The sequence below is a fragment of the Arachis ipaensis genome, chromosome B1, assembly GCF_059453495.1.
Source record: "Arachis ipaensis isolate K30076 ecotype BB chromosome B1, ASM5945349v1, whole genome shotgun sequence".
In the NCBI taxonomy this organism is placed as follows: domain Eukaryota; kingdom Viridiplantae; phylum Streptophyta; class Magnoliopsida; order Fabales; family Fabaceae; genus Arachis; species Arachis ipaensis.
In genome coordinates this window covers 94,261,017-94,287,364 of record NC_142436.1, presented here as the reverse complement: position 1 = coordinate 94,287,364, position 26,348 = coordinate 94,261,017, and the positions used below count along the sequence as shown (strand labels likewise).

At 38.1% G+C, this 26,348-nt stretch overlaps 2 protein-coding genes, 2 long non-coding RNA genes and 1 other non-coding gene across 6 annotated transcripts; 4 read left to right on the top strand and 1 right to left on the bottom strand.

Moving 5' to 3' along the window:
- Positions 1 to 1,357: 1,357 nt before the first annotated feature.
- LOC107632687 (DEAD-box ATP-dependent RNA helicase 20) lies at positions 1,358 to 7,444 on the top strand. 2 transcript variants are annotated; one of them, XM_016336356.3, is made up of 11 exons: positions 1,358 to 1,430; positions 3,383 to 3,669; positions 3,771 to 4,348; positions 4,460 to 4,639; positions 4,748 to 4,909; positions 4,993 to 5,147; positions 5,350 to 5,442; positions 5,531 to 5,616; positions 5,694 to 5,920; positions 6,698 to 6,931; positions 7,004 to 7,444. In XM_016336356.3, the coding sequence occupies exons 2-11, from the start codon at positions 3,614 to 3,616 to the stop codon at positions 7,117 to 7,119; spliced, it is 1,887 nt and encodes a 628-aa protein (XP_016191842.3). In that variant the 5' UTR covers positions 1,358 to 1,430; positions 3,383 to 3,613; the 3' UTR covers positions 7,120 to 7,444. The 2 variants fall into 2 exon arrangements, 1 of the variants encoding a protein (XP_016191842.3); XR_015902383.1 differs by lacking the exon at positions 1,358 to 1,430 and having other exon boundaries at positions 3,380 to 3,669; positions 5,694 to 6,551.
- Positions 7,445 to 12,263: 4,819 nt separating this feature from the next.
- Positions 12,264 to 12,999, top strand: LOC110271577 (uncharacterized). The gene is made up of 3 exons (XR_002362188.2): positions 12,264 to 12,308; positions 12,423 to 12,530; positions 12,913 to 12,999. It is a non-coding gene; the product is annotated as an uncharacterized LOC110271577 (long non-coding RNA).
- A 394-nt stretch (positions 13,000 to 13,393) lies between these two features.
- Positions 13,394 to 14,530, top strand: LOC148577519 (uncharacterized). Its single transcript, XR_015899745.1, has 5 exons — positions 13,394 to 13,467; positions 13,654 to 13,722; positions 13,978 to 14,054; positions 14,298 to 14,376; positions 14,466 to 14,530. It is a non-coding gene; the product is annotated as an uncharacterized LOC148577519 (long non-coding RNA).
- A 429-nt stretch (positions 14,531 to 14,959) lies between these two features.
- Positions 14,960 to 15,602, top strand: LOC107618916 (phosphoglucomutase, chloroplastic-like). The gene is made up of 3 exons (XM_016321099.3): positions 14,960 to 15,042; positions 15,224 to 15,362; positions 15,502 to 15,602. The coding sequence occupies exons 1-3, from the start codon at positions 14,960 to 14,962 to the stop codon at positions 15,583 to 15,585; spliced, it is 306 nt and encodes a 101-aa protein (XP_016176585.1). The 3' UTR covers positions 15,586 to 15,602.
- A 5,781-nt stretch (positions 15,603 to 21,383) lies between these two features.
- Positions 21,384 to 21,491, bottom strand: LOC148577518 (small nucleolar RNA R71). The gene has a single exon (XR_015904010.1). It is a non-coding gene; the product is annotated as a small nucleolar RNA R71 (small nucleolar RNA).
- Positions 21,492 to 26,348: the final 4,857 nt, after the last annotated feature.

Sequence of the window (26,348 nt, the reverse complement as noted above, 5' to 3'; positions counted from 1 at the left end):
TATATTATATGTTTAATTTTTCTTGAGTTTTTACTGTTTTCCTTTGTTTTACTTGTGTTTTGATCATGCAGAAAATTTAAAACAGGAACCGGACACTTAAAAAAATTTTTGAACACTCTGGAGGAGGTTGATTCTGCCAATTCCACGCTAAACTTGGGATTTTCCAAGTTCAGCGTGGTTAGAAGCATGCAAAGAGGGAGTTCTTACTATCAAGTCCACGCTGAACTTGGAATTTCCCAAGTCCAAGTTCAGCGTGGATGCATGCGTACCAAGTGAGAGTTGCCACTGCCATTCCTACATTGAACTTGGCCTTCTCCAAGTTCAGCGTGGGAATATAAAAAAATTCAAAAAAATGAATATTTAAAAAAAAAGCGCAAGGCCCACGCTGAACTTGGGCTGCACCAAGTTCAGCGTGGAGAGTGGAAATGCATTCGGGAACATTGGCGCTGAACTTGGTTTTTACCAAGTTTAGCGTGGGAGCTGCATAACACACACAATGTATACGACACTGAACCTACTTTTCCTCAAGTTCAGCGCTAGCTAACACCTAGTCCCCAACATCCTCGCCGAATCAACTCCAAATCCCATCAAATCCTCACCATATCCCTCTGATTGATTCCCTATAACATTTATCCCCTTCCCCCCATGTTCCCTCCAAGTTTCCCTTTTACCAACATCAACCCGCGAAGCTTTCCACCCACTTCCAATATATTCCCCTGCCATTCCCTTCCCAACGCGCCACACCTCTGCTGTCCTTGCCCAAGAATAAACCCAGCCTTTCTTTTTTTTTCTTTCCCCATATATTCCCCTTTCTAAACTAAAACCAAACCTCCCCACAAGCAACACAACCTGCACCCCTTGACCGAACCCCTCCTCCATTCCACCCTCACCTTCCCAACATATTCCCCCTGCACTGTTCCCAGTCTCCAACCACTAAAGCTTGTCTTTTTCCCAGCCTACCGAAGTCCTTATTCCCTTGACCACAACATTCCCCTTCCTCATATATTCTTCCCCAGCCCCCTCCTATATAAACACTACCCCTTTTCACCCTATATAAACCCCCCTCCCAACTTCCAACATTAACCCGTGACCAATTCTCTCCTTTCTATATAAGCCTCCATCCTTCCTCCTAGTTCCTCCCCACTTCCTTTCTTTTAGAAACACAAGATTCCAACCTCCCTAACCCTCCACTACTATATAAAGCCCCCCACCACTGCTTCCATACACCCACCATTCCCCACACACAGGCACTTATACACGCAGTTTTCCCCTCTCCCCTGTAGCCTTTCCGAACCCTTCTCCCCCATCACACAACCTAAATCCTTGCTCCACCCTCGATAGAATTCACCTTAAATTAATTAATAAATTAAAAAAATAAGAAGGAAGGAAGGTATAAAATTTAAGTGGATGGTTAATACTCTTGGGTAGGGGTGTTCAAAACCGATCCGGACCGAACAAAACCGATCAACCGAACCAACAAAACTGAGAACCGAATTAACCGAAAACCGAAAAAACCGAAAAATCATGTTTTGTTATTTTTTATGCGGTTCGGTTCAATTTTCAGTTCTGACACTGAAAATCCAAACCGAACCAAACCAAATTGGTAACTAAAAAACAGAAAAAACCCATTAGTTAACCCAACCCACTAGGCAGCCCAATAGCCTATTATCCCACGGCCCACATCCCCACCCCATCAGATAACCTAGCTTCCCCATTACCCCACCCCCACATCTCCCCGCAGCCAAAACTCTCAAAGAAACCCCATTACCCTGACCTCCCAGCAGCCCCTCCCATCCCCGCAAAACAGCACCTCCAGCCCCTTCCATCCCCGCCGAACAGTGCCTTCCAGCAGCCCCTTCCAACCTCGCCGAATAGCCCCTCCCAGTAGCCCCTCTCAGCCCCGACGAATAGCGCCTCCCAGCCCCTCCTACCAGTAACCCTAACTCCGCTTAGCCTCTCTCTAGTCTCTAATCCTCTGAGCTCTCACCACTTCTCAGCGCCGAAAACTCCTCCCCCTTCCCCGCTGTCAATGCCGTCAGACAACACCATCGCGGCGGTGCGGCTCTTTTCTCTCCCTCTCCCTTCGTCGTAGCAGTTCTCTCTCCCCGTCGTCCTCCACACACCACCTCTTCCAGCAGCACATCGTCTACTCCACGCACCAGAGCCGTCGTTCGTTGTCCTTCGCAAGTTCGTAGCCACTGTCGTCCTCGCGTTGTAGTCATCGCAGTAGCCATTCCATTGCATCTAGAATGGGGATGCCTCTTAGTTTTCAGGTAAATTATTTATTCTAAATTTTTTGGAGCTAATTAGTTGTTCTTAGTTCTGTTTTAATAATTGGTTCTATTTTTATTTTGCTATATGGTTTTTGGTTTCGGATTTTTGGTTCTGTTCTTTCTAATTTGTTCTTGCAGCTTTGGTAATTTGTGGTTCTGTTTGATCATTTCTATTTGAAAATTTGTTCTGTGTTCTTATTTTTATTATCTAAGTTTATAGTGTTCTCTGTTTTAATTATTTAATTTGAGTTTGTGGTTTGGTGTTCTAATTTATGTTATTTAATTTTAGTGTTGTTCTAATCTATGGTTTATTTTTTGTTAGGCAAAGTTGACTATAATTTTACATTGTCCTGTTTTATGATAAAATCTGAATCCTTTTCTTGATTTTTTTTATCATGACAGGTATAGGATGCATCCAGAGATATGCAAATCCTCTTCACTGCATTTTGATAACAATAAAGCACAAAATAGGAGCCAATAACGTATATTTGATGGATTGCTGCTGGTTGTTGACTTGTTTATTTCATTGTTGCTGCCTTACTGGTTGTTCTATTGAATTATTGAAACTGCTTTTGTTTTATTTTGTTTTGTTTTGCTGTTCTAATGAATTACTGAATTACTTTTGAGTTTTGAAGTGATTTAGTATGATTTATCAAGTGTTGGAGGTTTTGAATTACTTAATTATTGTTGAATTACTTTTGTTGAATTACTTTATTGTTGGTATTGTTACTGGTTGGTAAATGATTTTGTAAATTGATTGCAAATTAATTTTGTTGTTTAATGTATTTGTTTAGTAAGTTTGATGTCAGTTCAAGTGAAAATATGGGTGACACCTGATTGTTGATTTCAATTGTGTATTTGTGTTTGTCGATTTCAATGTATAAGACTTTGTGAAATAGTATTGTAGTCTTTGTTTTAATTGATTAAAAAAACCGAACAAATCGAACCAAACCAAACCGATTTTAATTAGTTTGGTTTGGTTCGAATGACCTCAACAAAAAAATCGAACCAAGTCGAACGATAGTTTAATTAGACGATCCGATCAGATGACATTCCTCTCAAAAACCGAACCAAACCGCACCACGAACACCCCTACTCTTGGGTCCGAGATTCACGGCGCAGCAAAGGCTGCAACCACCCTCCACCGCGTCGTACTTACGAAGACGCCACCAAATCAAACCAAATTGCACTCTAATTCAAATACGCTTCTATTCTCTCTCTCGCCCCCCCAAACCCAAGTTTCCCCATTTGTTTCCAAGTTGCACTTCAAATTCATCACGCTTTTTCCATTCATCTCAAATTCTCTCCAATTTCAAACCCTAACCCTAGCCTCTCCGCAGATGAACCCCTACGATAACAGATACTCTGACGCCGCTTCTTATCGCAATCGTCGCAGGTTTATTCATTCTTACCTCATCCACGCTTTTTTCCTTTTTCTCATCATGCTCCTTACTTTGATATCAAAACGCACGCGTTTAAATCCTTTTCACTTTGCAGCGATATCCTCGGTTCTGGACCATTCATGCCGCCTCCTGTTGTAGGTCGTGGTGCTTCGGTCCCCTACGGTGCCCCTCCGGTCCCTTATGGTGCAGGAAGAGGAGCTCCGAATGCCTTCGGGTCCTCGTCGGTAACTTCCTTTACGCCCCCTCCTGGTGGTTTCAATATAGGCCGAGGCGGTGGTGGACTTGGTAATGGCCATGCTGGTGGCAGAAAAGACGGCGGAGGTCGTTACGGTGCTGGTGGAAGAGGTCGCGGAGGTTCTGGTAGAGACGGCGGAACTGGTAGAGGCGGTGGAAGCGGTTTTAGGGGAGGCAGAAGTCATGGTGGTGGAAGAGGAGGAGGAGGTGGTAGACATGGTGGACGGTCATCGAAGGATGAATTGAACAAGATTTCCTTGCCAAAGCAGGATTTTAAGAATTTGGTCCCTTTTGAGAAGAATTTCTACGTTGAGTCCCCTGCAGTGAGGGCCATGTCCGATCAAGAAGTGATGCATTATCGTGCCAGTAGAGAAATAACAGTGCAAGGCCATGATGTGCCGAAACCCATTCGGATGTTCCATGAGGCCAGGTTTCCTGGTATAGCTTTTTTCACGGCATTTTTCTCATGCTTAAAAACTGAAAGTGATTGTTTTATATTATTTCTTGTGTGTCATGTGTCTGTTTTTGTGATGTTTGATTTGATTCTAGATTACTGCCTTGAGGTGATTGAAAACCTGGGATTTGTTGAGCCGACTCCAATCCAGGCCCAGGGTTGGCCGATGGCTCTTAAAGGCAGAGATTTGATTGGCATTGCGGAGACTGGCTCCGGCAAAACTTTGTCATATCTGCTTCCTGCTTTGGTGCATGTCAGTGCACAACCTGGACTGTGTATGTACTGGATCTGCTGTTTAATCTAATCTGGTGAACACAAAGTTTCCTTGTTCATAATAGTCCATTTATTTCTATATAATGATGGATGTGTTTGCTGATTTTCAGCACATGGGGATGGTCCCATTGTCTTAGTTTTAGCACCAACTAGAGAGTTAGCTGTTCAAATTCAAGAAGAAGCTCAGAAATTCGCAGGGCGGGCAAATATTAGAAGTACATGCATCTATGGTGGTGCACCAAAGGGACCGCAAATTCGTGACCTTCAAAGGGGTACTTGTCTTTTCTTGTGTTTTTTGAATGACTTATTTCTGTTGTGGAACTTAAAATTGGTTGTTTAACTTTGGGCATTGCAGGTGTAGAGATTGTTATTGCTACACCAGGTCGCCTTATAGATATGCTGGAAGCTCAGCACACAAACTTGCAGAGAGTTACTTACCTTGTCTTGGATGAAGCTGATAGGATGTTGGACATGGGTTTTGAACCTCAGATAAGGAAAATTGTAGGCCAGGTATTGTGCTCAATTAACTGCCAACATGGAAGTAGTGAGAAAATATAATTAATTAAAACTGTTTTCCTTAGAAGAGCATCTTATTCATTCTTTGTAATCAAGTTTAGCATTATAGCTCATGACATACTTTTATATACAGCTGTAAAATCATATTAAATACATTAGCTTTAGTTACAATCCTTCAGTGACATTGGTTAAACAGATTCGACCAGATAGACAGACGTTATATTGGAGTGCTACATGGCCAAAGGAGGTTGAAGCTCTGGCAAGGCAGTTCCTGCGCAACGCATATAAGGTTACTGCAAGTCATTATGAATCATGTGCTTGCTATCTTTTTGTTGATTGTAATGGATATCTTATCATTTGGGATATCTTTATTATAGGTAATTATTGGGTCACCAGAACTGAAAGCAAACCAATCTATAAATCAAGTTGTTGAAGTTGTGACAGATGCAGAGAAATATAACAGGTTTATATCCTCAACGGTAAAAGATAGTGACTATTGTCTTTGCATGCTAGATTGATTCTTTACCTTTGTGAATGCAGATTGATTAGATTGCTGAAAGAAGTGATGGATGGGAGCCGAATTCTAATATTTATGGAGACAAAAAAGGGATGTGATCAAATTACAAGACAATTGAGGATGGATGGATGGCCAGCTCTATCCATCCATGGTGATAAAAACCAAGCTGAAAGAGACTGGGTTTTGGCTGAGTTTAAGAATGGTAGAAGTCCAATAATGACTGCCACTGATGTTGCTGCACGGGGTCTTGGTAGGATCACTGTGTATTAAGAATCATAGGAATTTTGGAATAGGTCTAAAACTTTAACCATAGGTGAGTCGGCCGGCTGCTGTCCAGTTCTTGATATAATTTGTGGTTTGGGTTCATGGGGGAGCCATATTGTCACTTTGTCAGGGTGTTGGGACCGCCTGTAACTTGACCAGGGGATCAATGAGTTGCATTCAGTGGTGAAATTATTTTACTGCAGTAAGTGGACTGCCTCTTGCTATTAATCTGAGAACTATCCTTTTCAAATGTCAAGTTACATGGATGCCTGAGGCAGAGTTCCATTGGTATGGCTTGGATGTTTATCCCAAAATTTGAGGTGGTACATCATGTTGTGTTATCCTGAAAATGTGATAAATTGGGTTATTCGTGCATTTTACATGGTTGGGAAAGCAAGATTGATTATCAATTATAAACTAGTGTTGCCAATGCAAGTCATACCACATTATCACCACTTGTAAATTTTTTAACAACATAGTTGAACTGATGATCCCCATCCACAGTTATGGAGCTGGTTACTCTCTGCAGCCTGGTTGACTAATGCATACTTAGTAGATAATTGGATGTGGTAGACGGCAGTGATGGTGAGGCTGCTCCTTATCCCTGAAAGGTTAAGGTGGGCACATTTATTTGATGAATGTGTTTACTTGAGTTTGATCTCTTAAAATCTTAAGGAGCAGGGATAAGGAATTTTGCAGTTTTCTCCATGTCTGAATCATGACTCTTAACTTGCTGACTTCTACATGTTTTCTTTCCTTGTAGATGTGAAAGACATAAAATGTGTGGTCAATTTTGATTTTCCTTCAAGCCTGGAAGATTATGTACACAGAATTGGTCGAACTGGTCGTGCAGGGGCTAAAGGGACTGCGTACACCTTCTTCACGCATGCTAATGCTAAGTATGCGAGGGCTCTGATAAAGATTTTACAAGATGCAGGTCAGGTTGTGAGCCCTGCACTATCTGCATTGGCTCGGTCAGCTGGTTCTGCTCTATTAGGTAACTAAATTTCCTCTTTGACGCTGATATATGTGAGTTGTCGACATGCAAATCATTCTCATCATCGTGCAGGATCCAGAGGAAGCTTTCGATCAAGAGGACGTGGAGGCTTTGGTGGCAACAGAGGTGGAAGATCAGGATCCAATACCATTCCTCTAGGTTCAAAGAGGCCTTGGCATGGTATGTAGTTGATATTGCCTTGAGCAATTTGTACCACTACTATTTATTAGAGAATCGTCATCAAACATTTTTTTGGGGGATTTGTGCAATAGGTATTTCCCCGCATGACATTTGAAACAACAAATTGATTGCTAGTTTTAGGAAGAGAAACAATTAATCTTAGAATGACTGTAGTCAAGAAGGTATTTGGTGTAAATAATTAGTACGTGGCGGACCATGGCCTAATGCGTTGTTTGGAATATTTGGTTAGCGTTGGTTGTACTAAATTAGCAGTTCAGATTGCCATAATAGTTATGCAAAGTAATTGAAACATTTGAGATTATTATTTTTCAATTTGTTTGTGTTACGAGTTATAATCATAGGAGCGGCGTTTATTTCTTTAGATCTAGTTATAGTTATCAACCATGGCATGGCCAAGTAATATAATGCCAATGGAGATTACAAGTATCACGGGAAGTTTTTTATACATCATCGCGGAGGAAGAGTAATTTGGCTCTTATTTTAATTTTAATTTTTAATTTTTTATTTATTTTTTTTACGGAAGATAGGTAGACTCGAACTCGCGATCTCTTTAGATGATGAATACGGAGAGATTATATCATTTGAACTATAACTCATTGGCTCTTATTTTAATTTATTACTACAAACATAATTAAGAGAAAATATAATAAAAACGTATTTATAATTAAATGTATAGAAAAAATTATATATTCATAAAGAAAATTAGAATATCTCTATAACTCGAGTTAAGACTCAAAGTGGTCTCTCAAGTTACACTCGAGTCTCATAGTAGTCTTTGAAATTAATAGTTACTCATATACATCTCTGAAGTTGCACTCTGGGACTCAGAGTCGTCCGTCAAGCATTTTTCGTCAACTAGGCTCCACCGAAAAGCTAACGTGGACTTCCTTTTAACATGTTGGCAAAGTAAGGGATAGATGATGTGGACGAGAAAACATTTTGTGAGCAATTTGGTCCCTGAATCAATTTTAAAAAATCCTAATCCCCAAAATTGAAGATCTTATCTACATCCCTTTTGCTTTTCTTTTCTAACCTAGCAGACGCTGTCCTCTCCATCTTTAAAGTTATATGGTTATGGCCAGTGCGAGCTCAAAGCCTCAACCTTCTCTGTTGCCTCTCGTGGGCATCCATTTCGTCGCCACACTGCTCGCTAACCTCTCTGCATCATTGCGTCGTCTCGTTTCTCGCCCTCAGTATTGATGCTGTCACTGCTGCCATTCTGGATGCAACAACTTCAACCAGTTGACCCAAATGCTTCTAAAAAAATATTAATAACTGTGTCCCTTTGCCAGATAAAACTGAAACAATCAATAAAACAAGTCTAGTAATACATATGTTATTAACCTAGAAAAGGACTTCCATCTTATGTGAAAGAGAAGTTTTTTCCAACAATTCAGAGGATGTGTAATAAATTACTACTCAACATCCAAACTTATCTTTTTAACAAGTCGACTTCAAATGCAAAATAAGACTACTAATTGACATCTCCTCCAATAATTAGAAGATACACAATTTAGAATCCGAACTAGCAAGAATAAATTTAACTGCATCAGTTTTAAACAATGATTTTTTTGGTATATGATAGCAACATCAACCCTGGACAAACTACATTACCAACTAAGAAGATCAAAATGTTACTTTAGCAGAGAGAATTACAATCTAAAACTGAATACACCCATACTATAAGGATTGCATGGAGCTTCTCTCTCAACCCCTCCATTTTAAACTTAAAAATCAAGAACATTCATGTCATGTCAGGATAATGAATAAATAAACAAATTGCTAATCCAACACAAGGTTTTTGATATACTCAAGACGAAATTAAAACCTCAACCTACTATAAATATAAGTAACTTTCTTGTACCAATACACTTTAGTTATTTGTGGCTGAAGGCTAAGAATCAATCATGTGTTAACTCAAATCACTATGTTTCCATATCTATAAAACTTGTAATCAAATAAAAAAGTTCACCTCACTATTAATTTATAAGTAAATTAAAAAAAAATCCAAAAAGTTCATCCAAAAACATTCACAACCCTTAAATATTGATTATTGAAAAGGTAACAATACCCTATATAAACAAGGGTACCAAAGAAAACCTTGAAAATAAATATGTCATATATAACAATTATTATCATATCCACAGCAATCAAATACGGTTAAACAATTGAAATTAAAGAAAATATCATTAACAGGTACCTGTGGTCTAGATAATGTACATGAATCCAATAGACTGTGAAGGATCTCAAGAAATTGGCAATGCATGTTGTCCTTAAAATTTGTTATCATTTCTTTAACCGGTATAGGATAATATGTCTAATAAATGTCTTATGAGTAATTTTATACATTCATGTCATAAGAAAAATGTGACCTCATTCACATACAAAACATACCAAAAGTCCAAAAAGTGTTATTCCTTTCTGCTGAACGACATAGAATCGCAAAAGATTAAGAACTTGATTCAAGAAGAGAATCAGGATATCTGTTTTGCAACCATCATAATAAATTCACATTAGAAATTAAACATAGAAAATGCATGAACACCCAAAACTGAATCATAAACAGATCAAGGTGACAAAGGGGAATTAATACCCAATTAGCACCAACTTTTTATCTGGACTTTGCAAAACCTGGGTGATGACATCAAAGATGCCTTCATTCATTAAAACCCTAAAAACATGCAGAAAAATTAAAAGCTGAGAACTAACAAGGTTAATAAAACCTGCAAACCTAGCTAAAAAAAATCAAATAAAAAAAAATTAAGAGTTAAACATCAGTGCTACAAGTCAGAAAAGTTATTATAAACGATTATAATACCATACTATAGTTGCACACTATTACAATGTGAAAGATTACATAATATCAGTGCTATAATCTTGGTCGAAAAGCTCTAAGTATTTCCATGATCACAATATCACATGTAATTACCTAAAGAGCCGTAGCTGTTGGATAATCTGTAAGCTCTTGCTTAAGGTACAAAACTCGTGCAGGAAATATTCCTATTCATCCCATAAATGATGCATATCAAGTTTAAAATAAGAATTAGCACCAACAAAGACAATAATTATTAAGCAATACAACTTTAAAATTTAGGATCTATAATGATACAAGTTAGGATAATATCCTCACTAATGTAGCATATCAATATATGATAAAATTCAAATATTCATTTAGAAAGAGAGACATCAGCCTGATGCTAATATCAATATATTACAAGAAGTAAAACTTAAACCCTATAGTCAACAGTAAATGCATTTCAATCCTAAACCACATTATCACTAACACAAAACCAAAAAATTGAAACAGGAATCAATCAAATAATCCTATGTAACTACTAAGGAAAAATAAAAATAACAAGATTTACCACAAAATAGAACATCTTCTATGGCTAGAGAGATCCCTTTTGCTTATCTCTGTTAGAGAAATCCTTTTTTGAAAATACTCTAACAAACGACAACGAAAAAAACAACTGTGGAGACCAGTCGAGTTTTGAAGAAAGACGCTGTAGCAACGTCACTCAGAGCAGCGCCATTGAAGACAGGTTTTGAAGGAAGACGTTTGTGTTTCTGTTTTGGAAGGGAGAGAAAATTTTGAGTTATGCTTCTGCCCATGAAAACGACGTCGTTTGGCCTAAATTAGACGCCAAACCAACACTGTATCGTTTTGGGCTTGCCAACATGTCAAAAGAGAGTCCACCTCAGCTTTCCAGTGAAGCTTAGTTGACGGAAAATGCTTGAAGGACGACTCTGAGTCCTGGAATGCAACTTCAGGGATGCATATGAGTAACTATTAATTTCAGAGACTAGTATGAGGCTCGATTGTAACTTGAGGAACCATTTGAATCTTAACTCCTATAACTCCTATAAAAAATTCTCTTTATAACTCATCTTCCATCCTCTTTTTCAATCATTACCTATCTCCCATAACACATGTAAACATACTAAATTTTCTACTGAAATCAAATACTAGTTTATATCTCGTGTCGTCATAAATGATTCTATAATAATTATTTCTACTTGATTCGCTTGTATATAATTGTCATCTGATTCTCCTATACTGGATGTGAATGTCGTATTTTGTCAGATCTTAACCCTTTAAGACCAAGAATAAAGGTTCAAGGTTTTTTCTTAGACTTCAATAAAAAATGGTCAAATCTCGAGTGTGCTGTATGACATTTCCAATCAACAACGTGCAAATCAAATCTATTGACAACATGCATGTTGATAAGGCACTACAAGACAAAAGGTCTGTCGGCACACTTTTTTCTTGCTACGCTTTTACGAGGGTGGCCACTGATTTGTGATTTGGGCACACTTTTTTTTGTCACGCTTAAAAAGCATGGCCATAAAGGAAAATCGGCACACTTTTACAAGGGTGCCCACTTATTTAAAATTTGGCAACGCTTTTTTACTGTCACGCTTAAAAAGTGTGACGATAGAAGGAAATTGGCACGCTTTTACGAAGGTGGCCACTGATTAAAAATTTGACCATCCATTTTTTTTGTCACGCTTAAAAAGCGTGGCCATGGAGAGAAACCGGCACGCTTGAAAAGCGTGGCTATACCGTGTTTATTTTGGCACCGTAAAAAAATGTGCCGATAGAATTCTCTCCCCTAAAATTTAGTTTCCCACCTATTTTTCCCACACTTAACCTTTTTTTTTTCTAAGTTATCAAATTTTACTCTAAAAATGATAACAACAACACACACTAACTTAACATTGTAATCAAATTCACTTTTAACTAAAAATGATAACAACAACACACTACTAAAAATAATGAAACCCTAAAAATTCACTTACAAACCCTAAAAGCTAAGGCGCCGTCAGCTTCATCTTCTTGAAAGCTCTTCTCGAACCCAGCCTTGGCGTCGTTCATCCATCCTCAGCGTTCAGCTTCATCTTCTCGAACCCAGCCTTTGTCGTTCATCCATTTCCATCGTCATCTTCATCACTGGCCTTCATCGCACCCAGAAAACCCTAACCTCCATCACGCCGCCATCGCACCCTAACCCTAACCTCTTGCTGTCCTTCTCGCCGTTCTGGTCGTCGTGCTGCTCGCCTCTCTCTGTCGCGGTTCTGCTCGCCTCTCTCTGTCGCGGTTCTGCTCCCCTCTTGTTTTCCCAATATCCGTCCCCTTGACACAATTTACAGCAACTTCATCGATGCTCTCCCTGTGGTACGTGTTCTTCGTGTGATTAGGTCAAATTGTAAATAATTAAAGGCCAAATATTCATGTTGGAGCTGAATGGGATGTGTGATTTTGATTTTTGATGTGTTGTTTCTGTTTCAGGTGAAGTACTGCTCTGAGAATAACAATAGGCTTATTCACTTCTCTACTTGTGAAGTGTACGGGAAAACGATTGGAAGCTTTCTCCCCAAAGATAGTCCTCTTCGTCAGGTAACCTTTCCTTTTTTGTTGATTTTATTTTATTTTATTTTTTTAAATCTTTCTTTGTTTGTTAAAGGAAGTTTGAAGATACTGTTTGTTTGTTTCTTGATACTCACTTCTGTTTCCCTTCTTTTTTTTTGGTTTAATGTATTCAGTTGCTTTCCTTTGCATACTTTATCTTTTGAATATATTCTCTGCTATCTCTTTAACTGAATGGTTCTATTTTAAGTTTTTTGAAATCACAAATTGCTTTGTCCTTCTTTGTTATTTTGTGTTCTTTCTAACTGGAATTTAGTTAACTAACTAAGCACCTTTTTCTCTTCTTGTTTAGTTCAAAATGTTGTCTCTTCTATTGTTCAGTTAATCATTACTTTTACTATGCCTTGTTTAGGATCTGTCGCGGTTCTGCTCGCCGTGCTGCTCGAAGGTTAGTGCTCAGTTGTGCTGCTGTAAGGTTAGTGATTAGCTCTTGCTGTGCTGCTGTTTTAATTTGTAAAATAGATTATTATTGAATGTTTTCTGCTATTTTATTGATTAGTGATGAGCTTTTGCTGTGTTGCTGTTTTAATTTTTATTGATTAGTTCTCTATCTCTCCCTCAATCGGCACCGTAAACACCGGTAAGTCTTTCTTCTCTGATTCTCTGTTTCTTTGTGTCTCTATTTCTCTGACTCTCTTCTTAATAGAAATTGAGGACAACTTATCTTTCTAATACAGGGAAGGTATATTGTCAACACCAGCTGTTTCTGCTGTGATAAGGAAGCAAAAGGCAAGTAGCAGGCCTATCTAACTAACTCCCTTTTTATCCTGCAGTATTTTAGATATACCTTTTCAACTCACTTGCTAATCATTTATCTCATTTTCTTATACTTTAACAGGCAAATGGTGGATTTATTATGAGTGCTAGCCATAATCCTAGAGGGCCGGAATATGATTGGGGTATTAAGGTGAACTAATATTTTTTAATTATGGGTCAATTGTGAATTGACTAATAGGTTATTTGATATTCCATAAACATAATAGATACAGCTCTGTCCCATAAAGAAGATTTGTCTTGATATATCTGTAGCCAATTTCCATGTTGTGTGCAAGTTTGCCAGTTGGTGTTTCTGATCCTATTTTATTTACCCTAGTTTAATTACAGTAGTGGACAACCTGCTCCAGAATCCATCACTGACAAGATTTATGAAAACACACTATCTGTAAGTGTTTGTCATGCTGTCTTGCTTTTTGCATCCTTATTCTATTCTTTGAAATTATTGACTTGATCATATATTGTCTGGTTGGAGGATGAAAGTTCTCATGTAATATTGCCATAACCAGTTTAGCACTTAATCTTTCTTCTTGAACTCCTTACATTACTCTAGAATTAATTTGTTGGTGATTTTTTTCTTTTTTCATTTTTTTCCTTGAATGGTGCTATTAATGCATCTGAAATCTTGCACACTATTTTGCAGCATCAGCCTACCCTGATCCTATGCGGGATTACTCTAATCAGCCACTAACATGTGCTATCCTTTTTTTTCCCCTTCTGGTGAACATATACCTTGATCTTTTTGTTCTTCCTTGCAATTCTTATGGCTTGACTTCCTGGATCTTGCATGTCTTCTTTTGGTTGTCTAATCTTTCTTGGTTGTTCTTAAGATTCCATATATAAAATTTATCATGTTTTGAACAAATTGAGCATATCATGGCCGATGTATGTTGCTGGTTATTATGCTCACAATTTATGAAAGTCTCAGTCTTGAAATTCATTACATCTTTTTTTATGTTTCAGGTTTACATTTGATGCAATGCATGCAGTTACTGACACTTATGCCAAACCTATTTTTGTTGATAAACTTGGTGCAAGTCTGGTATGTTTTGCCCCTTTAAAATGTTTTATAATGAGTTGAAAGTAATTTATTTGTAGTTGTTGATAACAGATTTTAATTATGCAATGTAGGATTCAATCGCAAATGGAATCCCTTTGGAAGATTTTGGACATGGTCATCCTGATCCTAATCTAACGTGAGTTTAGCTCTTTATTTTATAAAATTGTCTTTTCACCCGAGATAAATATATTTGATGGATTGTTCAGGTAGAAATAGTCTTTATTTTATAAAATTGTCTTTTCAAGGATGGTGTTAAGGTAGAAATTGTATCCACTCGTTATTGCTAGGTGTAAATTTTTACAGGGAAAAAAATTCCATTTTCCTTCATTTTAATTTCAGGGTCTTGCTAGATCAATGCCAACAAGTGGTGCTGTAGATCCTGTTGTAGAGAAATTGAACCTTCCCATTTTTGAGGCATGTTTTAATTTATTTTATTTTGTATAATTGTTTATATTTTCTAACACTATTTTAAATGGAGTCTCATATATTTATAAACATTGTTCTTTAATAACAAAGATGGACTTGGGTTCAGGTCCCCACTGGTTGGAAAATTTTTGGGAATCTTATGGATGCTGGGAAGTTATCAGTTTGTGGGGAAGAAAGTTTTGGAACAGGCTCTGACCACATTCGTGAGAAGGATGGCATCTGGTAAGTATTCCACATGTTTTTGTAAGTTTATATAATTTGATTTAGTTTAATGTTTCCGGGCTACTACTTTGGTATATCTTGAAATTATTAGAATTCTGAAAAACAATGTTGACCATTTAGAATGGTAACGTCTATGTGTTCTCCAAGAAAAGAAAAATTGTTGTGTATCTTGTGTTTACAGGGCTGTTTTAGCTTGGCTTTCTATTATTGCACACTGCAACAAAGACAAGAAGGCAGGGGAGAAACTGATCTCTGTGGCTGATGTTGTGAAGGAACACTGGGCAACTTATGGACAAATTTCTTTTCTAGATATGACTGAGGTAGGTGTCATCATGGCTACAATTGAAGTTTCATTTGTAACATGATCTTGGCATTTCAGTTTTATCTTTTGATTTTCTTAGTAAAATGAGCATGGTTAAGTGTAATGGTTTATTTTACAAATCCATTTCCTTCATGTAGGAATGTAAATCTGAAGGTGCCAATAAAATGGTAGCATACCTACGAGAGACTGCATCAAAGAGCAAGACTGGTGATAAGTTCTAATGATAATTTTGATAGTTCTAATGATCTCCTAAGTTCTAATGATGAACTTATTTTGTCCTAATTATTAGTTTTGTTAAAGTATTGTAATTTTTTAATTATAATTTTAACATGTAAATAATTCATGTAAATCAATAAAAAATCAATTTTTTATACTGATGCACTGAAACTTGTCTCTCAACAAATTTTCCTTCGGCAAGTATACCGAATTGTCGTCAAGTAAAAACACACAATAGAGTGAGGTCGAATCCCACAGGGATTGATTGGTCAAGTAACTTTAATTAGAGGAATGTTCTAGTTGAGCTAAGCAGAAATTGAGTTGAGTAGTTGCAGAAAATTTAAATGGCGGAAAACTAAATAACAGAAAATATAAGTGCTGGAAATAAATGGCGGAATGTAAATGGCATAAAGTAAATTGCAGAATCTTAAATGGGGATTTGGGGAGATGAGCAGAAAAGTAAATGGCAGAAAATAAAGAGAATGGGTAAGATCAGAAATGGGGGATTCATTGGGTTTAGGAGATGTTGCATTCTCCGGATCAAGTTCATTCTCATTTCTTCCTCAATCAATGCATTCATTGATCTCCTTGGCAATCTTAAGTGATTGGATCCCAATTCTTTGGCAACCCAATTTCTCTAAGCTTGAATAATTGCCCAATTCCTTGATTTAATTGCTCATGGGAAGAGTTGAAGTATGGTCACTGATTATACCACATGTATTTCCAAATCAAAGTGTTGGTAGGATTATATGTGACTATATCCATCCAAACCCTAATTTGGTCCAACATGAGAAAGTATTTCTAGCATGATCTCCTCATTCCTCTTCCAAGGTTTAGAGGAGATCCAAGTATGAATAGCCTCTTTTTCAAGATAACTACCCAATTGGATGAAGATTGAAAGCTTTCTAGTAAAATCAAGAGAAAATAAAGAAGAAGAATAATGAAAACTATTGTTGATCCATCAAATTACAACAGAGCTCCCTAACCCAATAAAAAGGGGTTTAGTTGTTCATAGCTCTGGAAATGGAAGATGATAAAGAAGAATGCATTCTGAGTATTAAACTAGAAGTTGCAGAGAAAGTAAAATATACAAAGTGTAGTTCTCAAGTTCCAGATCCCTTTTTAATTCAAAACTATCCCTATATATACTACTCTTCTGATCTTCTAGTTAGCTCTTCAAGTCTTGGATATGGGCCTTTGATCTTTAGTTAAAGCAGTTACAGTCTTCAGTGGACTCAGCTTTGCTTGCAGACAGAATGTGAGTCAGGCATGGTAGGACGTTTAGTTAGGACATTAGTGGTGTTAACATTAAGTGTAAATTTTGGGTTCAAGAGCGTGAATGACGATAACTTTGTCACTAACCTTCCAAACTAGTTGATCCACGTTAACTTCAACGTTAGTGATACTAACGTAACCACTAACGTAGCCTCTTAGCCCTTCGAAAACGTTATTGGCATTCACCTTTACCAATAACGTTGCTCTTTGTCCCTTTCTTCCACGTTAATGGTCCACGTTAGTGTAACTAACGTGGCCCTTAATGTGGGCATGCCAAGGCTCGAGAGCGTTAGAGACACTTACCTTTGTCACTAACGCTTCAAAATGCCCCTTCCTTCCACGTTAGTGCTTCACGTTAATGGCATTAACGTGACCACTAACGTAGGTGTATTAGCCATCTCCAACGTTAGTGACAAAGGTGATTGTCACTAATGTTGGCTTATCATTCATTGCTCCACGTTACCCTTCACGTTAGTGGTCTTAACGTGACCACTAACGTAGGCAATTTAGGCTTGGTCTAGTGATGAGCGGATAATTTGTACGCTTTTTGGCATTGTTTTTAGTATGTTTTTAGTAGGATCTAGTTACTTTTAGGGATGTTTTCATTAGTTTTTATGTTAAATTCACATTTCTAGACTTTACTATGAGTTTGTGTGTTTTTCTGTGATTTCAGGTATTTTCTGGCTGAAATTGAGGGACTTGAGCAAAAATCAGATTCAGAGGTTGAAGAAGGACTGTTGATGCTGTTGGATTCTGACCTCCCTGCACTTAAAGTGGATTTTCTGGAGCTACAGATCTCAAACTGGCACGCTTCCAATTGCGTTGAAAAGTAGACATCCAGGGCTTTCTATCAATATATAATAGTCCATACTTTGGTCGAGTTTAGACGACGTAAAAGGGCGTTGAATGCCAGTTCTACGCTGCTGTCTGGAGTTAAACGCCAGAAACAAGTCACAAACCAGAGTTGAACGCCAGAAATACGTTACAACCTGGCGTTCAACTCCAGAAAGAGCCTCTGCACGTGTAACATTCATGCTCAGCCCAAGCACACACCAAGTGGGCCCCGGAAGTGGATTTATGCATCAATTACTTACTTCTGTAAACCCTAGTAGCTAGTTTATTATAAATAGGACTTTTTACTATTGTATTAGACATCTTTGGAATCTTTGAACATCTTTTGATCTGTTGATCACGTTTGGGGGCTGGCCATTCGGCCATGCCTAGACCTTCTTCACTTATGTATTTTCAACGGTAGAGTTTCTACACTCCATAGATTAAGGTGTGGAGCTCTGCTGTTCCTCAAAGATTAATGCAAAGTACTACTGTTTTTCTATTCAATTCAACTTGTTCCGCTTCTAGGATATTCATTCGCACTTCAACCTGAATGTGATGAACGTGACAATCATCATCATTCCTTATGAACGCGTGCCTGACAACCACTTCCGTTCTACCTTAGATTGAATGAGTATCTCTTAGATCTCTTAATCAGAATCTTCGTGGTGTAAGCTAGAATGATGGCGGCATTCAAGAGAATCCGGAAAGTCTAAACCTTGTCTGTGGTATTCCGAGTAGGATTCAATGATTGAATGACTGTGACGAGCTTCAAACTCGCGATTGCTGGGCGTAGTGACAGACGCAAAAGGAGGGTGAATCCTATTCCAGCATGATCGGGAACGTTAGATGATTAGCCGTGCCGTGACAGGGCATCTTGGACCATTTTCACAAGAGGAGGGGATGTAGCCACTGACAACGGTGATGCCCTTACATAAAGCCAGCCATAGAATGGAGTAAGACTGATTGGATGAAGACAGCAGGAAAGCGGAGGTTCAGAGGAACGATTGCATCTCCATACGCTTATCTGAAATTCTCACCAATGATTTACATAAGTATTTCTATCCTTCTTTTATTACTACATTTCGAAAACTACATAACTATTTTATATCCGCCTGACTGAGATTTACAAGGTGACCATAGCTTGCTTCATACCAACAATCTCCGTGGGATTCGACCCTTACTCACGTAGGGTATTACTTGGATGACCCAATGCACTTGCTGGTTAGTTATATGAAGTTGTGAAGATATGTTTAGACCATGGTTCTGTGCATCCATTTTTGGTGCCATCGCCAGGGAATCAATTTCGAACAATAATTCACAACCTGAGTAACAATTTTGCATACCAAGTTTTTGGCGCCGTTGCAGGGGATTGTTCGAGTTTGGACAACTGACGGTTCATCTTGTTGCTCAGATTAGGTAACTTTCTTTTTGTTTTCTTTTCAAAAAGTTTTCAAAAATCTTTCAAAAATTTCTCCTTTGTTTTCGAAAAAAAAAAGAAAAAAAAATGTTTTCAAAAATATATTTTTCTTCATAATTTTTAAGAATGAATTCTAGTGTTTCATGAAGCATGTTGAAGCCTGACTAGCTATAAAGCCATGTCTAAATTCTTTTGGACTGAGGCTTCCAAACCATCAGCATAGAGGCAAGTTACTTTGATAAGTAATGAGCAGTATATTCTCTGATGTTATTTGCTAAAGCTTGGCTGGCTATTAAGCCATGCCTAACCCTCAGATTGGAGCTTTAGACTAAGAATGCTAGATTCCTGGAATTCATATTAAAAATTTTGGAATCCTTATTTTTGTTTTTCAAATAATTTTTGAAAAAATACAAAAAAAATTAGAAAATCATAAAAATAAAAAATATTTTTTGTGTTTCTTGTTTGAGTCTTGAGTCATGTTATAAGTTTGGTGTCAATTGCACGTTCATCTTGCATTTTTCGAAAAAAATTCATGCATTCATAGTGTTCTTCATGATCTTCAAGTTGTTCTTGGTAAGTTTTCTTGTTTGATCTTTGCATTTGCATGTTTTGTGTCTTTTCTTGTTTTTCATATGTATTCCTGAATTCTTTATGTCTAAGCATTAAAGAATTCTAAGTTTGGTATCTTGCATGTTTTCTTTGCATTAAAAATTTTTCAAAAATGTGTTCTTGATGTTCATCATGATCTTCATAGTGTTCTTGGTGTTCATCTTGACATTCATAGCATTCTTGCATGCATTCATTGTTTTGATCCATAACTTTCATGCATTGCATCATTTTTCTTGTTTTTCTCTCTCATCATAAAAATTCAAAAATAAAAAAAATATCTTTCCCTTTTTCTCTCTTAAAATTTCGAAAATTAGATTTGACTTTTTTAAAAATTTTTAAAATCTAGTTGTTTTTATGAGTCAAATCAAATTTTCAATTAAAAAAAAATCTTATCTTTTTCAAAAATCAAATCTTTTTTCAAATTTTTTAGTTATTTTCGAAAATAACATCATCAATTAATGTTTTGATTCAAAAATTTCAAGTTTGTTACTTACTTGTTAAGAAAGATTCAAACTTTAAGTTCTAGAATCATATCTTGTGATTTCTTGTGAATCAAGTCATTAATTGAGATTTTAAAAATCAAATCTTTTTCAAAAACTAATTTCTATCATATCTTTTCAAAAATATCTTCTTATCTTACCTTTTTCAAAAAAGTGATTGCAAAATATCTTTTCTAACTTCCTAACTTCTTATCTTTTCAAAATTTGTTTCAACTAACTAACTAACTTTTTGTTTGTTTCTTACCTTTTTCAAAACTACCTAACTAACTCTCTCTAATTTTCGAAAATATCTCCCCTCTTTTTCAAATTTTTTTTAATTAACTAATTATTTTAATTTTTGATTTTTGATTTTTATTTTCGAAAAAAAAAATTTAATTACTAGCCTTTTTCAAAAACTATTTTCGAAAATCACTAACTCTTTTTGAAAAATAATTTTCGAAAATTCTCCTTCTCTCTCATCTTATTCTATTTATTTATTCATCTACTAACATCTCTTCCTCACATCATTCACCAAATTCGAACCCCCCCTTCCATCTGTGTTCGAATTTTTCTCTTCTTCTACTAACAATAAGGAACCTCTTTACTGTGACATAGAGGATTCCTCTTCTTTTCTTTTTCTCTTCTCTTTCTTATGAGCAGGGACAAAGAAAAAGGCATTCTTGTTGAAGCTGATCCAGAACCTGAAAGGACTCTGAAGAGGAAACTAAGAGAAGCTAAATTACAATAATCCAGAGATAACCTTATTGAAAATTTCGAACAAGTAAAGGAGATGGCAGCCAAACCCAACAACAATAATGCAAGGAGAATGCTTGGTGACTTTACTGCACCAAATTCCAATTTACATGGAAGAAACATCTCCATCCCTGCTATTGGAGCAAACAATTTTGAGCTGAAACCTCAGCTAGTTTCTCTGATGCAGCAGAACTGCAAGTTTTATGGACTTCCATCTGAAGATCCTTTTCAGTTCTTAACTGAATTCTTGCAGATCTGTGATACTGTTAAGACTAATGGAGTAGATCCTGAAGTCTATAGGCTCATGCTTTTCCCTTTTGCTGTAAGAGACAGAGCTAGAGTGTGGTTGGACTCTCAACCCAAAGATAGCCTGAACTCTTGGGATAAGCTGGTCACGGCTTTCTTAGCCAAGTTATTTCCTCCTCAAAAGCTGAGCAAGCTTAGAGTGGATGTTCAAACCTTCAGACAGAAAGAAGGTGAATCCCTCTATGAAGCTTGGGAAAGATACAAGCAGCTGACCAAAAAGTGTCCTTCTGACATGCTTTCAGAATGGACCATCCTGGATATATTCTATGATGATTTATCTGATTTATCAAAGATGTCATTGGATACTTCGGCAGGTGGATCCATTCACCTAAAGGAAACGCCTGCAGAAGCTCAAGAACTCATTGACATGGTTGCTAATAACCAGTTCATGTACACTTCTGAGAGGAATCCTGTGAGTAATGGGACGCCTATGAAGAAGGGAGTTCTTGAAATTGATACTCTGAATGCCATACTGGCTCAGAATAAAATATTGACTCAGCAAGTCAATATGATTTTTCAGAGTCTGACTGAAATGCAAGTTGCATCCAACAGTACTCAAGAGGCATCTTCTGAAGAAGAAGCTTGTGATCCTGAGACCCTGCAATAGCAGAGGTAAATTACATGGGTGAACCATATGAAAACACCTATAATCCATCATGGAGAAATCACCCAAATCTCTCATGGAAGGATCAAAAGCCTCAACAAGGCTTTAATAATGGTGGAAGAAACAGGTTAGCAATAGCAAGCCTTTTCCACCATCCACTCAGCAACAGACAGAGAATTCTGAGCAGAATCTATCTAGCTTAGCAAATTTAGTCTCTGATCTATCTAAGGCCACTGTGAGTTTCATGAATGAAACAATGTCCTCCATTAGAAATTTGGAAGCACAAGTGGGCTAGCTGAGTAAAAGGATCACTGAAATCCCTCCTAGTACTCTCCCAAGTAATACAGAAGAGAATCCAAAAGGAGAGTGCAAGGCCATTGAATCAATTACCATGGCCGAACCCACAAGAGAGGAGAAGGACATGAATCCCAAGGAGGAAGACCTCCTGGGACGTCCAGTGATCAATAAGGAGCTTCCCTCTGAGGAACCAAAGGAATCAAAGACTCATCTTGAGGCCATAGAGATTCCATTGAACCTCCTTATGCCATTCATGAGCTCTGATGAGTATTCCTCTTCTGAAGAGAATGAGGATGTTACTGAAGAGCAAGCTGCCAAGTTCCTTGGTGCAATCATGAAGCTGAATACCAAATTATTTGGTATTGAGACTTGGGAAGATGAATCTCCCTTGTTCACCAATGAACTAAGTGATCTGGATCAACTGACGTTGCCTCAGAAGAGAGAGGATCCTGGAAAGTTCATAATACCTTGTACCATAGGCACCATGATCTTTAAGGCTCTGTGTGACCTTGGTTCAGGGATAAACCTCATGCCCCTCTCTGTAATAGAGAAACTGGGAATCTATGGGGTGCAAGCCACTAAAATCTCATTAGAGATGGCAGATAATTCAAGAAAACAGGCTTATGGACAAGTAGAGGACGTGTTAGTAAAGGTTGAAGGCCTTTACATCCCTGCTGATTTCATAGTCCTAGACACTGGAAAGGAAGAGGATGAATCCATCATCCTAGGAAGGCCTTTCCTAGCCACAGCAAGAGCTGTGATTGATGTGGACAGAGGAGAATTGATCCTTCAATTAAATAAGGACAACCTTGTGTTTACAACTCAAGGATCTCTCTCTGCATCCATGGAGAGAAAGCAGAAAAAGCTTCTCTCAAAGCAGAGTCAACAAAAGCCCCCACAATCAAACTCTAAGTTTGGTGTAGAGAGGCCACAACCAAACTCTAAGTTTGGTGTCAAACCCCCATATCCAAACTCTAAGTTTGGTGTTGGGAGGTCTCAACAAAGCTCTGCACATCTGTGAGGCTCCATGAGAGCCCACTGTCAAGCTATTGACATTAAAGAAGCGCTTATTGGGAGGCAACCCAATGTTTAATTATCTAATTTTATTTTTGTTTTTCATGTTTTATTAGGTTCATGATCATGTGGAGTCACAAAATAAATATAAAAATTGAAAACAGAATAAAAAATAGCAGAAGAAAAATCACACCCTGGAGGAAGACCTTACTGGCGTTTAAACGCCAGTAAGAAGCATGTTTTGGGCGTTCAACGCCAGAACAGAGCATGGTTCTGGCGCTGAACGCCAGAAATGGGCAGCATCTGGGCGTTTGAACGCCAGAAATGCACCCTGGAGAAGAGCTGGCGTTGAACGCCCAGAACAAGCATGGTTCTGGCGTTCAACGCCAGAAATGGGCAACAAATGGGCGTTCAACTCCCAGAACAAGCACCAATCTGGCGCTGAACGCCCAGAGTTGTGTGCAAGGGCATTTTGCATGCCTAATTTGGTGCAAGGTTGTAAATCCTTGAACACCTCAGGATCTGTGGACCCCACAGGATCACCTCAGGATCTGTGGACCCCACAGGATCCCCACCTACCTCCACTCACTTCTTCTCACCCCTCTTTCACACAATCCCATAAACACTCTTCCCCAAAACCCTTCACCAATCACCTCAATCTCTCTTCCCCATCACCTCTTCACCACTCACATCCATCCACTCTTCCCCATAAACCTACCTCATAAACTCCACCTACCTTCAAAATTCAAAATCAATTTCCCACCCAAACCCACCCTAAATGGCCGAACCTTAACCCCCCTCCCTTCCCTATATAAAGCCTTCCATTCTTCCTCATTTTCACACAACACAACCCTCTCTTCTCTTCTTGGCCGAAACACACCTCCCCCCTCTTCTCCATCTTTTCTTCTTCTTCTTCTTCATCTTTTCTTTCTTCTCTTGCTCGAGGGCGAGCAAAATTCTAAATTTAGTGTGGTAAAAGCATAAGCTTTTTGTTTTTCCATTACCATTGATGACACCTAAGACCGGAGAATCCTCTAGAAAAGGGAAAGGGAAGACAAAAGCTTCCACCTCCGAGTTATGGGAGATGGAAAGGTTCATCTCCAAAGCCCATCAAGACCACTTCTATGATGTTGTGGCCAAGAAGAAGGTGATCCCCGAGGTCCCTTTCAAACTCAAAAGAAATGAGTATCCGGAGATCCGACATGAAATTCAAAGAAGAGGTTGGGAAGTTCTAACAAACCCCATCCAACAAGTCGGCATCCTAATGGTTCAAGAGTTCTATGCTAATGCATGGATCACTAGGAACCATGATCAAAGTAAGAACCCGAACCCAAAGAATTATCTCACCATGGTTCGGGGAAAATACTTAGATTTTAATCCGGAAAATGTGAGGTTGGCGTTCAACTTGCCAAACATGGAAGAGAACGCACGCCCCTACACAAGGAGAGTCAACTTTGATCAAAGGTTGGACCAAGTCCTCATGGACATATGTGTAGAAGGAGCTCAATGGAAGATTGACTCAAAAGGCAAACCGGTTCAACTAAGAAGACTGGACCTTAAGCCTGTAGCTAGAGGATGGTTGGAATTCATTCAATGCTCAATCATTCCCACTAGCAACCGGTCTGAAGTTACTATAGACCGGGCCATCATGATCCATAGCATCATGATTGGAGAAGAGGTGGAAGTTCATGAGATTATACCTCAAGAACTCTACAAGGTGGCTGACAAATCTTCCACTATGGCAAGGTTAGCCTTTCCTCACCTCATTTACCACCTATGCAATTCGGCTGGGATTAACATAGAGGGAAATATCCTCATTAAAGAGGACAAGCCCATCACTAAGAAAAAGATGGAGCAAGCAAGAGAGCCCATTCATGGAGCTCAAGAGGCGCATGAAGCTCATCACCATGAGATCTCGGAGATGCCTCAAATGCATTTCCCTCCACAGAACTATTGGGAGCAAATTAACACTTCCCTAGGAGAATTAAGCTCCAACATGGGACAACTAAGGGTAGAACATCAAGAGCACTCCATCATCCTTCATGAAATTAGAGAAGATCAAAAAGCAATGAGGGAGGAGCAACAAAGACAAGGAAGAGACATAGAAGAGCACAAGGACATCATTGGTTCCTCAAGAAGGAAACGCCACCATCACTAAGGTGGATTCATTCCTTTTCCTATTTCTTCTGTTTTTCATTTTCTATGTTAGGTGCTTATCTATGTTTGTGTCTTCATTACATGATCATTAGTATTTAGTAACTTTGTCTTAAAGTTATGAATGTCCTATAAATCCATCACCTCTCTTAAATAAAAACTGTTTTAATGCAAAAGAACAAGAAGTACATGAGTTTCGAATTTATCCTTGAACTTAGTTTAATTATATTGATGTGGTGACAATGCTTCTTGTTTTCTGAATGTATGCTTGAACAGTGCATATGTCTTTTGAAGTTGTTGTTTAAGAATGTTAAATATGTTGGCTCTTGAAAGAATGATGACTAGGAGACATGTTATTTGATAATCTGAAAAATCATAAAAATGATTCTTGAAGTAAGAAAAAGCAGCAAAGAACAAAGCTTGCAGAAAAAAAAAATAGGCGAAAAAAAATAGAAAGAAAAAGAAAATGCAAGCAGAAAAAGCCAAAAGCTCTTAAAACCAAGAGGCAAGAGCAAAAAGCCAGTAACCCTTAAAACCAAAAGGCAAGGGCAAATAAAAAGGATCCCAAGGTTTTGAGCATCAGTGGATAGGAGGGCCTAAAGGAATAAAATCCTGGTCTAAGCGGCTAAACCAAGCTGTCCCTAACCATGTGCTTGTGGCGTGAAGGTGTCAAGTGATAACTTGAGACTGTGCGGTTAAAGTCAAGGTCCAAAGCAAAAGAAGAGTGTGCTTAAGAACCCTGGACACCTCTAATTGGGGACTTTAGCAAAGCTGAGTCACAATCTGAAAAGGTTCACCCAATTATGTGTCTGTGGCATTTATGTATCCGGTGGTAATACTTGAAAACAAAGTGCTTAGGGCCACGGCCAAGACTCATAAAACAAGCTGTGTTCAAGAATCATCATACTGAACTAGGAGAGTCAATAATACTATCTGAACTCTGAGTTCCTATAGATGCCAATCATTCTGAACCTCAATGGATAAAGTGAGATGCCAAAACTATTCAAGAGGCAAAAAGCTATAAGT